At 44.9% G+C, this 14682-nt stretch overlaps 1 protein-coding gene and 1 non-coding gene across 2 annotated transcripts in view; both read right to left on the bottom strand.

The window, feature by feature from the left end:
* Window positions 1-14682, bottom strand: part of ADCY9 (adenylate cyclase 9) — a 120722-nt gene that overhangs the window by 105851 nt on the left and 189 nt on the right. The window contains exon 2 of the mRNA XM_047838971.1: window positions 12714-14449. Within this exon, the coding sequence (XP_047694927.1) occupies window positions 12714-14406 (1693 nt within the window). The 5' untranslated portion in view covers window positions 14407-14449. The remainder of the gene's footprint in view (window positions 1-12713; window positions 14450-14682) is intronic.
* On the bottom strand, window positions 10208-10371 carry LOC125154857 (U1 spliceosomal RNA). The gene has a single exon (XR_007147951.1). It is a non-coding gene; the product is annotated as a U1 spliceosomal RNA (small nuclear RNA).

Raw genomic sequence — 14682 nt, 5'->3', positions numbered from 1 at the left:
AAAACAAAAATTAACATTAATGACCATAAGAAGCATTTTCTCATGGGGAAAAGAACTTAGTATGAAATTACAGAATACAATGCAATCCACACTTTGAATGTTAACACTCAATAGGGTAAAACTCACTGAACCAATGAGCAATAGACTATCTTACTTAAAATGTCAAAGCCTTAATGGTTTATTGTACTTTAATATCCATATACAAGAAAATAAATCACATGTATATGGGTTTTCTTCCTCTCTACAAACTAAATGGCAAAAAGCTGAAGTTAATATTTCCCAAACAATTCAAACATGAATATAAAATGATTCAAAAGCTGCTTTCAGTAGCACATTTTTCTGTGGAAGGAAAAAAAAATGAATTTAATAGCATTACATAAAAATCCTGGAAATTATGCACAAAGACTGTCCTGGAGCTTTGCCAAAAGAAGGATATGGTGGTTTTTCATGTGCATACATGATAATCAAATAAGAATTATAAACAGCTACAGTATTATTAAAGATAAATACACTTCTTGAAATCTCCATTTTAAAAAGCTTAAAAATGATTGCTTAAACTAAGCCATTCAACCCCACATTTCCTGGGCCCTAAATAAACACTGGGGTTTCAGTGACCTGAGTTCCTGCCCTACGGCCCAGCTGCCCTACCCAGCAGCCTTGCTGCCAGCACCCTGGAGCCCTCAGTCCTGAGGCTGTCTGCTCTCCCAGCACCCTGGGTCACATTCCCAGGCCCTGCCCTGTGCATGGGCAGCTCTCCCTCTGTCTCCTTGCCTAGGTCCTTTCAAGACTCTACCTGTGCCTCTATTTCATAAACCACTCAACCATTCCTTAAAAAGCAGTCACTGCCTTCCCTCTACATTCTGGTCTGTTCTGTGTGGATGTCTGGGGTTTCGCACACAAGAGAGTGCCCACATGCAGAGCGTAAGTAGTTATAGTTTTCATTCATTCATTCATTCATTCATTCATTCATTGTCAGTCAATAACAAATATTATTGAGCATCTACTATACGTCAGGCTATGTTCCCAGGGCTAGGAATACAGCAGAAAATAAAACATCTCACGGTTCATGAGTTCGACCCCCGCGTCAGGCTCTGTGCTGACAGCTCAGAGCCTGGAGCTTGCTTCAGATTCTGTGTCTCCCTCTCTTTCTGCACCATCCCCTCGCACTCTCTCTCTGTCTCTCAAAAATAAATAAACATCTAGAAAAAAATTTTTTTAAAGAAAAAAAATAAAACATGGGGAAAATCCTGCTCTCAACACATTCTAGTGGGATGAAAACAGATCATTCATAAATAAATAAATAAATAAATAAATAAATAAATAAATAAATAAATAAATAAGTCAGTCAGTCAGTCAGTCAGTCAGTCAGTCAAATACACATAATGCAAGATAGGGGAATGGCAGGGCAGTAACTCCAGGAAGCACTATTCAGAACAAGGTTCCAGGGCGCCTGGGTGGCTCAGTTGGTTAAGTGTCGGACTTTGACTCAGGTCATGAGCTCATGGTTCATGAGTTCAAGCCCTTCATCAGGCTCTGTGTGGACAGCTCAGAGCCCAGAACCCGCTTTGGATTCTGTGTCTCCCTCTCTCTCTGCCCTCCCCTACTTGTGCTCTCTTTCTGTCAAAAATAAATAAACATTTTAAAAAATGTTTTTTAAAAGAACAAGGTTCCCATGAAGGGAATGCCTAGAGTTGGGCCTTCTGGAACCTTCCACAGCTGTGCTGGGGGCTGGAGCTTGCTGGGCTGGGGGCACTCTTCAGTTTGCAAACAGTCTACCTTTCGGTTTAGGATTCCTTTATCTCTACTTATCCACATTCACAGGCACCTGATCCTCGACAGGCATTTAGTGGGAGGATATAGTACAAAGAAATGCTGCATTGGTGTATAATTCTCAATTGTGAGAATGCAAATTAAAGCTTCCAAAGAGCTTGAGGCAGCACGAACCATTTCTTCTTCAGTGCTGTTTCTTCATATAAACACATATATACTATTAATTTTCTTTTCAAAAAAGGAGAGGGAAAACGTTAGCTCAGTCTGTCAGAATAAACCTGTAAGACACACGAATTAATGAGATTTCAGCACCTATAATTTCTCTACTCCTTAAAAATGTTACTAAATGTGTAAGAAAGCTATCAAAGACTACTGGGTCATATGAAAAGGACTCAGAGGCAACTCGAAGGGGCTCCCATGGGCCCAAGATGGGACAATTTGAGCATCAAAAATAATGATCTCTACAACAGAGTGAAATATACCAAAAAAGCTACAACCTAAAAATGTATAGGGAATCTTGAAATAAGCCATTGGTCACCTTTGGAAGATGTTAAGAAACCAACTCAGTCTGAAAACTCCATCATGGGAAAGAAGGAAGCAAATAAAATATAAACCAGTAAACATACGCAGTTCCCATGATATGAAGATTTCGTGACAGTTAAGATAACAACGTACATGGGAACACTGGGAACTGGGAAGGGCCACACAAAGGTACAGTTGTTTTTCTGCCGTTGCTCCCGCTAAGAAAATTGCCCCCACTTTCACCAGCTAACGTATGTAATCTCTGCTGAGCGTCACCAGGTGCCAAATACTTTTTTCAACATCATTGTCTCTGTCACTGCTCACCACAACCCTACCAAGTGGGCACTAGTGTTTTTCAATACAGCCCTTTGGGTCACAACACCGGCTCCACCACTTGGCAGCTCGTTCTAGCTGTGTGGCTACCCCACATTACTTCATCTCTCTGTGCTTCGGCTCCCTCACCCACACAACGGAAATGTAAGTGTCCGGACTTCTCAGCCCCATTCGTAACTCGATAAGTAAGTCCAGTGTATATCTGCTCAGGTGATAATTTGATTAACGTCTACTTTCCCTTTTAGGCTGTGTGCCCGGAGAGAGCAGAGGGCTCTATCTGCAGAACCTGGTCCAGGAACTCAATTGATATTTACTGAATAACTACATGAGTTTATAGTAGAATATGGGAGACCTGAATAACCTCCAGTTCAAACTTCAGCCAGTATCTCCAGAGTCACACAGCTGAAGATTTCCCCATAATTCCTCAACTATCAAGGGCCACATCATCTTAAGTACCCCTAAACTCTGGGGACCAGAAGCAGCCCAAGAACAACACTGCCTGAACGCCCTGGGGTTTTCAGTAGCGAAGTTGCCAAACTTGGCAGCTACAGTTTAACGAGGGCAAGCTATCAGTGTTTTGTATTTTGGACACTTGCCCTTTTGAATTCAAGAAACCGACACAATCCCAGTCCCTCGTGTGTTTTGGATTTCAGTACCAAATTACACAAGATGTGCACCAAACAGAGTGTAGGAAAAAAGAAACACCCTTGAGTACAGTATAAAATGTGACTCACGCAGGCAGAGGAGTTGGTTATTATTTCCTGAACGGTTGTTGTGATTGTGTGAGAGTCACTGTGCTAACAAGTGCTTTCCTTGAATCAGCTCCTTTGATTCTCCCAATAACCCTCCGACAGAGGTAGCAGCATTCCTGCAAATTGGGAGTCCCTACATAGCTTGCCCAAGGTTCCTCAGTTCAGAAATCACAAAACTGAGAACTGAATGCAAAAAGGTCAGAAACCAAAATCTACACAGTCACCCAGTACACTATACTGCCAAAGGGTAAGGAAGCCCCACAAAAAAAGCTGAAAGACCAAAAACAAAGTCGATGGTCTTCATCGTGAGCCCTAAAATACCAGCAACAAAAATGTGTCAGAGTCACAGAGGATTTTTTCGAGAAAAACATCAAGGTATGAACTAAAGTCATTTGGTCCTCTCACAATAAACGTGCCACGTTTACCACAATTCCAGTCTGAGTGGTTGCACACGCATGAGAACACGTGTTTGGGTAGCACGTACAAAATCCTCAGGTTTCCTATCTTACAGCTTAGGGAAGCAGTTCCCAAAGTGTTTCTGCACACCCCCAGAGGTCTCTGAAACCTTTGCAGGGCACCTGTGGGGTCAAAACTATTCCCATAACAAAACCAGTACTTCATTTGCCTTTTTCAGTGTTGGCACTGGCACCGATGGCACAAAAGCAATTGTGGGTGAAACCGTGGGGACTCAAGGCAGCCGTTCCAGACCGTGCATGGTGCCAGTGTGTTCTTTACTACCACGCACTCGAACAAGGGGGGAAAAAACACTCGGTTTCACCTAAGAAGGTCCTTTGATGATGCAGTAAAAATGCAGAATTGTGTTAAATCTCAACCTTGCAGGACTGACAAAACGGGACGCACGGCCACAGCACCGCACACCGCACACAGCGGCACACACAAGTGCAACGGCGTCAAGAAGGGCACCCTGCAGCTGCCTGGGCTGCTTTTTGGATGGAACATCATTTCTAGTTGACCTACAAACTGTGGTCACTCAGACTAGCGTATCTAGCAGACTGTTCCTGAAAAATGAACAAAATGAGTCTGTCGCTTCAAGGAAAACGGCTGACAGTATTTGCTGCTGGTGACAAAATTCAAACTTTCAAGTGAAAACGAGGACTAGAAAGCTCCTCTCTGACACTGGGAAGTCAGCACCTTCCCGTATTTAAAGACTTTGCCTAGGCCAACATTTGGAAGACCTGAGTAACTCAAGAAACCAATATTTTCCAAATGACCAATGCATTATGTTACAAAATCATACCTGGGTAAATATTCATTCCAAAATAAGTGGGGTCTCGGGGCACCTGGCTAGCTCAGTCAGTAGAACGTGTGACTCTCAATCTCAGGGTCGTGAGGTCAAGCCCCACGTTGGGTGTAGAGCCTACTTAAAAAAGAAAAAAAAGGGGTGCCTGGGTGGCTCAGTCGGTTGAGCGTCTGACTTCAGCTCAGGTCACGATCTCGTGGTCCGTGAGTTCGAGCCCCGGGTCGGGCTCTGGGCTGATGGCTTGAAGCCTGGAGCCTGCTTCCGATTCTGTGTCTCCCTCTCTCTCTGCCCCTCCCCCGTTCATGCTCTGTCTCTCTCTGTCTCAAAAATAAATAAACGTAAAAAAAAAAAATTTAAAAAAAAAATGAGGTTTTAAGAGCACACCAAAAACCTGACCGATAGGATTTCAGATTCCATTTTGTAACTAACCTTTAAGATACAACCACTTATTGGGTGTTGGTGCAGAGTCAAAGAAAAATATCCACAATTACCTAAAAAGGCTATTAAAATCTTCCTCTGTTACCTAAATAGGTATCTCCGTGAAGTCAGACTTTCTACACTTTCTCCAACTTACTGCAAACCAATGCTAAAGTAGTTAAGAAAATCCAGCTGATGCACTTAAAAATGGTTAAACTGGTAAATTTTTAATGTGTATTTTAACAGGTTTTTTTTTACGTCAGCAGTTTCTTATTAACCTGGACATTTCTTTTTCTTTTTAATTTTTTTTAATGTTTATTTATTTTTGAGACAGAGACAGACCATGAACAGGGGAGGGGCAGATAGAGAGGGAGACACAGAATCGGAAGCAGGCTCCAGGCTCCGAGCTGTCAGCACAGAGCCTGACGTGGGGCTTGAACTCACGGACCGTGAGACCATGGCCCGAACCAAAGTCGGATGCTTAACAGACTGAGCCACCCAGGCGCCCCTAACCTAGACATTTCTTAATGGCAAAAATGTAAAACTACCACTGTTCTCACCAAATTTCTCTGACTTTGAAAATATAGTTAAATTGTTGGATCACTATAATGTATGTCCCAAAGTAAAAAAACACGGTACGTGAACTATACTGAAATTTAAAATAAAATTTTTTAATAGTTCTATTTTTGAACATGTAATTTTTTTTTAAGTTTACTTATTTAGAGACAGACAGAGTAGGACGAGAGTCACTATGCACTATGCTAACAAGTCCTTTCCTTGAATTGCTCAGGGGGCAGAGAGAGGACAAAGGGAGAATCCCAAGCAGGTTTCCCGCATTCAGTGCACAGAGCCCAACATGTGGCTCAAACTCGCAAAACCATGAGAACACAACGTAAACCACAATCAAGAGTCGAACACTTAACCGACTGAGCCACCCAGGAGACCTGAACTACAACTGGTTTTATAAGAATGTTATTTATATTAACATACGATGGGTATAATGGATTATTGTTTTGAATTAAGGGAAGATTCTCTTAAACATCTCAGTTTGTTTCAATTTCTAATATGATAAATATCAATAAGGCACATAAACAAGCCCTCTTTAGTTTCTACAGTAATTTTTAGGGGTGTAGAGGGGTCCTGCAACCAAACGATGGGCTGACAGAGAGGCTCATAGGTGGTTACAGCAGATCCTGCTCATCGCAGTCCCAGAACCCACCCCCCTAGCAAAGCTGCTCCTGTCCCTCACTCCCTTTCAGGTTCTGCTACTGCCACTATCAGCACCAGTCTTTGGGGGACTGACCTTCCAGCCTATTCTAAGGACATAAGCTCTCTCCTTACCTCAGCAGAGCATGCGGGGCATTCTCTTACGAGCATAATACAGCAAATGTTGGAGAAAACAACAAAAACCTGATTTACAAGACCAACCAAGTTTTACAAAGTACAATTTCGCTAAAGCTGACCCAAGGTTGGCCACAGGTTGGCTTGGCTGGTACAGTCTACCAGGGCATGAATAAGACTGACGAATGTCATGGCCTTATCCAGCCTTCCTAGGGGAAGACCACCCTTGCCCTTGGCCCATTCCTCTGTCTGTGGTAGTCCCAGTGAATCTGGGAGGCACTCGGTTCCCTCACCTCCTGCATTAACATCTTAGCCTGGCGAGTCTAGAACTCACGTGGCAGTGCCCTTCCTTTTTGAAAAATTCTCACCTCCTTATAAAATTCCCTCCAAGGATGCTAGTTCCTGCTGGGGAAGAAAGGTCTTTAAGTGTCTCATACGCAAAGTACAAATGATGCCATGAGTCACATGGATGAGGAGCCTCTCAGTCTGGCTCTTTTCATGGTCAGCAGACTCTTACCACCACCAGGAGAGGGGACCTGTGGAATTCTAATGATTAATGATCACTGTCTTATAAAAATCCCAACAGAAATACTGATACTGAACTCACCAACCAAAAGAGGAAAATTTAGGCACATGCACACATGATAGGAAATTCACTGTTTTCTTTCACTGCTATAATTATTCTTCCACAGAAAAATACACAGGTGACCTTGACCAGTAGGTAGAAACACAATCATTATTTGAACCAGGCTGGCTAGTAGAGAACTCTGAAGTTTCTTCACTTATGCTATTTGCTTGTTTTTTGTTTTTTTTTTTTAATTTTTTTTTTCAACGTTTATTTATTTTTGGGACAGAGAGAGACAGAGCATGAATGGGGGAGGGGCAGAGAGAGAGGGAGACACAGAATCGGAAACAGGCTCCAGGCTCTGAGCCATCAGCCCAGAGCCTGACGCGGGGCTCGAACTCCCAGACCGCGAGATCGTGACCTGGCTGAAGTCGGACGCTTAACCGACTGCGCCACCCAGGCGCCCCCTATTTGCTTGTTTTTAATTTTCCCCTTAGTTAATTCTATCTGAAAAGATTACCCCCTCCTTCCTTCTTCATTCCACCTACCATTCACCAAACCATATCCTTAACTTTCTTTGCCAGAGGCTAATTCTGTTCAAAAGCTGGTCCTCAGAATTCACAGCTGTGTGCTCTTTGCTGGAATGAACAAAATTTGGCCTGAAGGAGCCTGAATAAATTGTCACCGGGGGCTGCCTGAGCATCAACTCCACAGGTGTTGGTTGCCCCCAATCCTGGATGTCAAGCCAAATTTTCTGCTCCATCTTATCTCTGCCACTTGCTATCCAAGAGCCTATGGTTCAACGCACACAAGACAGCCCGCTCCAGGGTGCAGGTGAGCACAGGCTTTCTCGTGGACGTGGCTTAAGAGTAGGCACTGAGCTGTCAGCTCCAGGCTAGCTCTACAAGTGGCAAGGGTGCGAGCTGAGGTGGGAACAAGCTGTCCAAGCTGTCAGGCAAAACAAGCAGTGCACCTGAGCAAGCAAACTGCACCTAACACTGGCACCTGGCTCTTACATGCCAGTGGGCAGGGAGCTAGGGGCCCAGACTGCCAGTTTGGGCTAGCCGTGGGCAAAGGCTAAAAGCAGAGTGCCTCAGCGCCACCCCTCCCCCATCAATTTGAGGAATGGCCCCAGCAGGAGGCCAGACAAGAACTCTTCAAAGTGCTACCTATTAGCACTTGGGGAAGGTCTTGGTCACTGGCGCCAGTGGGGAATTATCTGCTTGAATGCTCATCAACAGATCTCTCCCCCAGCTGCTCCATGAGCCTCAAAAGTTGGCTTGGGAGGAAAGTCTTGTTTTATTTCTGCATCTAACAACGTGAAAACTACCGGACACTCCCTTTGTAAAAACATGATCTGTCAATCTAGAGGACTGAGCACCCTGTTTTATCTTCCTAATATTTAAGAAGGGAAAATTAGACATTGTAGACATCTTCTGACAGTTTCACCTTCTGTATTTATGATTCTCTATGACAGGAAAAAACAGCAGTTCCAGATAATCAATCCTCCTCATTCTTTTGGCTCGAGGCCCTCGTTAGAACAGAACAGCCAGCACCCCTTTGGGCCCAGTGGTTTGTCCCAGATGGTGTGAAAGGATGCATCTTCCTGTCACTTTGTACCACACTATTTCATCTTGTCTTTAATAATAACTGTCTCTTACTTTTTGGGTCATTTCCAAAATCCTATCTTTCAACCTTCTCTCTCAGTGACTGGCCACCCTGTCTAAAAGTACACACACACACACACACACACACACACACACACACACCCCATATCCTCCTTTTCGCTTTATGTGTTTTCCTTAAAACTTAACACGAAAGAAATGTTTTACTTATTTGCTTACTGTCTGACTGCCCCGTTAGAACAGAAGCACCAGGAGGGCAGGAATTTTTGTCTGTTTTGTTCACTGCTGTATCCCCAGCACCTAGAACTGTGCCCAGCACAAAATAACTTCTTTGTTGAATGAATGAACACGCCAGGGATTCCTGGCCTGTTTCATATTCTACAACTCAATTTTTCATTCTCCATTCATTCCACAGAAACTTCAAAGGTCTCACTCATTTCTGACTCCAAACAGTCCCCAGGTCAACTCCAAAAACCTGAAAGGCCACTTCCCATTCAAATAATCCAGACTCTCATCTCCTAAATTGTCTGTTTAAAATGTTCTACCAAGTTCATCCTATTACTGAACATATGTGTTCACCACCTCCACTGCCACTGTCGCTACCTTGGTTAAGGCTACTATCCACCCTGCCTGGGACTTACTGAAACAACGCCCTAATCTCCCATCTCATACCTTCCAACCTACATTCCCTAGAACTGAAGGAGTAAGCTTTCTAAACTTGCAAATTAGATCACCTAAACCTCCTACCTAAAGCCTATCAGTGGCTCCCCTTGACCTACAGGATCTTATACACACTCCTTCCCATGTGACCCAAAGCCTTCCTTGTCCTAACGAACTACTGTACTTACAAATGCTCAACCCACCAAGAAACACAATCCTAAGCCTTTGCCCATGCCAATCCCACTCCACCCAATGTTCTTTTATCCACCTGGAGAGCCACTGCTCGGTCTCAAGCCCCACCTCAGTAGGTACACCTCCATGTAGTGCACACTCTATATTTAGAACTGTAAGCTTCCTGAGGTCAGGAACTATCGTGACTCCATCTGTGCATCCACAGCATGGGACATAAGAGCACAAAGAGTTTCAAGGAGTGGATATGCAGAAATAATCAAAGTCCACCCTTCCACAAACCCTTTCAGATAAATTACAGACCAGTAGCTACTTTTCACACTGCTAGTTTTGGAGTGTCCCATTCACCAATGTTCATTTCTACAGAGCCCTCTACTGGGTATTTTTAACCCCATTATAAAAACAGGGGAGCAGAGATAAAGGTTAATGCCCAACATTGTAGAGAAAATATCTGCCACAAACTACAAGACAGGCTAAAAGAAATTGTATTTGGGGTGCCTGGATGGCTCAGTCGGTTAAGCGTCTGACTTTGGCTCAGGTCATGATCTCTCGGCTCACGGGTTCAAGTCCCACCTCGGGCTCTGTGCTGACAGCTCAGAGCCTGGAGCCTGCTTCAAGTGCTGTGTCTCCCCCTCTCTCTGCTCCTCCCCCATTCATGCTCTATGTCTCTCTCTGTCTCTCAAAAATAAATAAAAGTTAAATAAATAAATAAATAAATAAATAAATAAATAAATAAGAAATTGTATTTTATTTATTTTATTTTGTTTAAAAATAGAGGAGAGCATGAACGCAGTCCCCCACTACCACAAATTATGCAGTCAAGTTTCCCACATTTGCGGAAATCGAAGGGGTCAGCACATCCGTAGTGCAATGGGTAAATCTCATCCTGGAAAAACCAACTTCATGATCATGGTATCTCCCCTGTCAGCTAAGTATAGAAATTTTAAATATATAACTTTAACCTCATATATAAAAAAGGTTTTCTACAAACTGTGCTATCTTCTCAATTTAGCACATTTGTACAATGACAGGAGAACACTGCAGCTTCAAAAACAGACAGGAAGTTGTGTAGACATCCTATATTACTGGAGTCCTGTCCACAAAGGTTTCCAAAATGAGCTGAATAAAACAAAAATCATGGTCTCAGGGAAACAGTTAGAGGAGGGAATACCATATGAAAATATCACTGTTTTAACTAAGCCTTCCATCTTTCCCTACCTCCCATCCAGGAGTAAAACTTTTCCCTATCAGTGTACAGAAATTGAAAGAAAAAAATTAATTTACCAAATTTACACTATTTGAAGTTAAAAAAAATTCAAGAAACCCATTCTACCATTTTTTGAGACCCTTGACTTATAAATTGAAAATAAAATTACCCATAAATTAACAAAAATGAGTACTGCCAAAAAGTCAAAGACTTGGCGGCTTCCAGACATACTTAATGATGACATCTGTTTTTATTTTTGATATTTAAGTAATAACACTGTTCAAACTACCACTTACAAAACTGCTATCGTTTTCATAATGTTGTACAGCACAACTCCATTCCCTGGAATCTGTCCCACAGCCCCTGAGGACAGAGCCTGCAACACTCAGACCCTAAAGATGTCCAAGCGTCGAGCAGGGATTACATCCACACTGCACTCCACCGGCATCTTTAGACTCTGAGAGCAGGAATCCCTCTCCTACAGGGAAAGACAACTGCCATGGCAGAATCTCTCAGGTAAACTGTGAAAAGTAGGGTCTAATCTTATCAGTGTAGGTAGCATTGAGAGCTCTCTAGACAAGAGGGAATCATCAGGTGAAAATATTTCTCTAATATACCGATAAATACTTCAACTCCTACAAAATTAATAGAATAAAGAAAAGTCAGAAGGATAAAGCACTCTTGCCAGTTTACAAGGGAATGACATGGAGAACTCTAATCACAAGCAGAGAAAGAAAACCACCTACTGTCTCTGATTGACACTATTGCTTCTCCCATCTCTGACTTGAGCTGTTACATCTCCCAAGGACTCTTTCCTGGAGCTTTTTACTGCATGATCACGCAACGTGTGGGCATCACAACACAAGAAGCTTTACACATACTTCCAAAATACAGGTTTTCCACAGCCCAGAGATCTTAGTAAAACATAAAGACTGTTTAAAAAAGGGAGGTGGGGGCGCCTGGGTGGCTCAGTCGGCTAAGCGTCCGACTTCAGCTCAGGTCACGATCTCGCGGTCTGTGAGTTCGAGCCCCGTGTCAGGCTCTGTGCTGACCGCTCAGAGCCTGGAGCCTGTTGCGGATTCTGTGTCTCCCTCTCTCTCTGACCCTCCCCCGTTCATGCTCTGTCTCTCTCTGTCTCAAAAATAAATAAATGTTAAAAAAAATTTTTTAATAAAATTAAATTAAAAAATAAAATAAAATAAATAAAAAAGGGAGGTGGATGTGGGAGTTAGGTGTTTCGAATCCTCACTTTCGGTCCCACTTGCTTATAAATCACTTCCCAGGTGTAAACTAAATTTTTGTCCTATGTGAAGATAATAAAAATTAAAAAGCCCATTGAAAATAACAAGAATAACAGTACAAGCTTCAGACAGAGACAGGGACCAAGTACAAATCGGGAGGGGTTGGGGATGGCAGGGTTCTAAACACTGCTCTGGGTGTATTTCTAAAATGCTGTGGTCTATATGGTAAGACAAACACCATGATCAAAATGAAAGTTGAAGGCTAAAAATACATTTTTTAAAATGAGACTAAGGCAAAAGCAGTGTGCACTTGGGGGGGTATATAATTCTATCTAATTCTCAAGAGTCATGCAGGGCTAGGCCAACTTCCTTATTCCAGCAAAGTGAGGCCTCAAGGCAAGAAAGGTTTTATTCTTCACATCTTACACGTTTTGAAGGGACTGGGAGGCAATCAATGAACATAGACAATCTATTAAAGTACTTCCAAGTTCGGTCTGCTGAAGGGCTCAGAGAGCCTCTTACACTCATAGGACCTGCCCACACAATTTCAGAAACAGTAACAGCTGACTGGCAGGATACCCATTTCCAAAGTTGTCCTTCCTCCTAAAGGTCTCATCTAGGTCAGCACTGCCACAGTGTGAACAGATCTGTGATATTTGACTCACCAGAGGAAAAGTCTCACCAGCCCTGAGATGCCCCCATGGTGAGGTGTCCTGAGACAACTGATCTGCCTCCAGATACTGACACTAGAAAAAGATTGTTTGGTTTTTATTTTCCCCAACACAAACAGGACCGGGGAGGAAGAGGACAAGGGAAAGAAATGCACATACCTTTCAACTGATCAGCAACAACGCTCTGGCCAAGCCGTTCAGTCACTCTCCCGTCTTCCATTTCGTACCGATCATCTAGGTATTTTGCAGTGGCCTCAGAAATGTGAACCTTGCCAGCAACTCCCAGCTGCTCCATGAGATTGGCCAAGTTCACATCATTGGACCACACATCGAATTTGAACCTCCTCATGCCCAAAATGCCACACAAGACAGTCCCCGTGTGAACCCCGACACGCATGTTCACCATCTCTTTCTTCTCCTGGCAGAACTGCTCGATGGCTCTGATCATGCCCAAGCCCATCTCAATGCAGCAGTAGGCATGGTCAGACCGGGGCTCTGGACACCCTGCCACGCAATAGTAGCAGTCTCCCAGGGTGCTGATTTTCTCACACTTGGTCTCTTCACACAACCGGTCAAAGCGACCGAACAGATCGTTGAGGAGACCCACCAGGGCGTGAGCGGACTTATTGGCACTCATCTTGGTGAAGCCCACGATATCTGCAAATAAAATACTGACTTCATCGATCTGCTGCATTTTAAAAGGGCGGAACGCTATAGGGGCTTTCTGTATGGAAGACTTTTTCTTCCTGTTCTTGGGGCTGGAGGTGGCGTGCCTTTTGACAGAATTCTCGCTCTCCTCATCCCCCTGTTTCATCAAGTCATCAGCTATGATTCTTGGCATCACAGAATGAATCATCCTCTCTTTCAGAGCTTTTTCCACTTCCAGATCCTTTCCGTGCATAATTGACTGTCCCACCTTGAGAAAGGTGCTCCTGGATCTCACCTGGGACATGATAAAGAGGTGGATCCCAATGGCGTGAATGCAGACGTGGAGCAGGGCTCTGCTCAGCAGCTCCCAGTGTGGGGCCCCTGCTTCTGGTGGGGGAAAGCAGTCTTTGTCTCGGAAGTGATAGCCAAAGGTCTCAAAGAGAACAGAATAGGCCACTCCCAAACACAAGCTCAAGTACAAAGGTAAGTGCATGACGGTGTAGAGCAAAAAGAGCACTTCGATGCACATGGAAAAGCTCCCCACTTGAGACAAACAAGTGTCTGTGGGCTTGGTGGCGAGGGTGTGATTGGAGCTGTCAACACGTCCTGAGAGAGGCGTCAGAACCTGAAACTGGGCAGCCAGGGTCAGGGCAAACACCAGGAGGGTGAGAACCAGAGACGTCCACACGTAATGCCGGGCATACACCTTGGTGAAGGTAAACAGAAAAAAGCCCCCACACACGACGAGGAAGCACAGAGCAGGGGCTACCATGACAATCAGTCGGGACCGCATGTGGACCCCAAAATAGATGCTCCACAGAAGGCAGGCAAAGCCGATGTAGAAGAGCGCATACCGGAAGCGGCGCTGGGTCTGCGGGAAGCAGCGCTCCATGCAAGCCTCCTCCAGGTTCACCGAGTCGAACTTGGGGTCCCACCACCGGCTGGAGGCCCTCTCGAACAGCTGGGGCAGCTTCTTCTGCCTGCGCAGGCGGCCTCCAGCGCCCACTCTCCGGGGGACGCCCGCCGAGTCCCCAGAGCTGCTACAGCTGGAGGAGATGCTGTACTTGCAGTGCTTGGGGTGGCTGTTGGAGGACAGCTGCTTGGGGTTGATTTTGACCCTCACGCTGTTGCTGTCTCCGCTGGAGTCACAGCTCACCTCCGTGCTGTGGTGCTGCAGCAGCTGCTGGTGGGGCGGGGAAGCCATGTTGCCGAGCGCTCAGGACCTTCCCGGCCGGGGTCACTGGTACCTGTCGGCGAGACGACCAGAGTTACACCGGCATTTATTCCTACACAGGCGCACACTCCCCTGAAGGCCACGAGCTCTGCCAGCGTGCTCGGTGGTGGCCCCGGCGGTCTCCTCGGAGAGGCACCATATGCTCACAAAAACTGCGGCTAACGTCTAACCCGGGCTCGCACCGTCCCGCCCCGAGGCCGCCCGCAACACTCGGGGAGGACCCGGCAGCCCCGGGCCGGCGGGGCG

Source organism: Prionailurus viverrinus, chromosome E3 (assembly GCF_022837055.1).
Source record: "Prionailurus viverrinus isolate Anna chromosome E3, UM_Priviv_1.0, whole genome shotgun sequence".
Taxonomy (NCBI): Eukaryota; Metazoa; Chordata; class Mammalia; order Carnivora; family Felidae; genus Prionailurus; species Prionailurus viverrinus.
The sequence above is the reverse complement of the archived record's forward strand: the minus strand, read 5'-3'. Positions and strand labels throughout refer to the sequence as shown.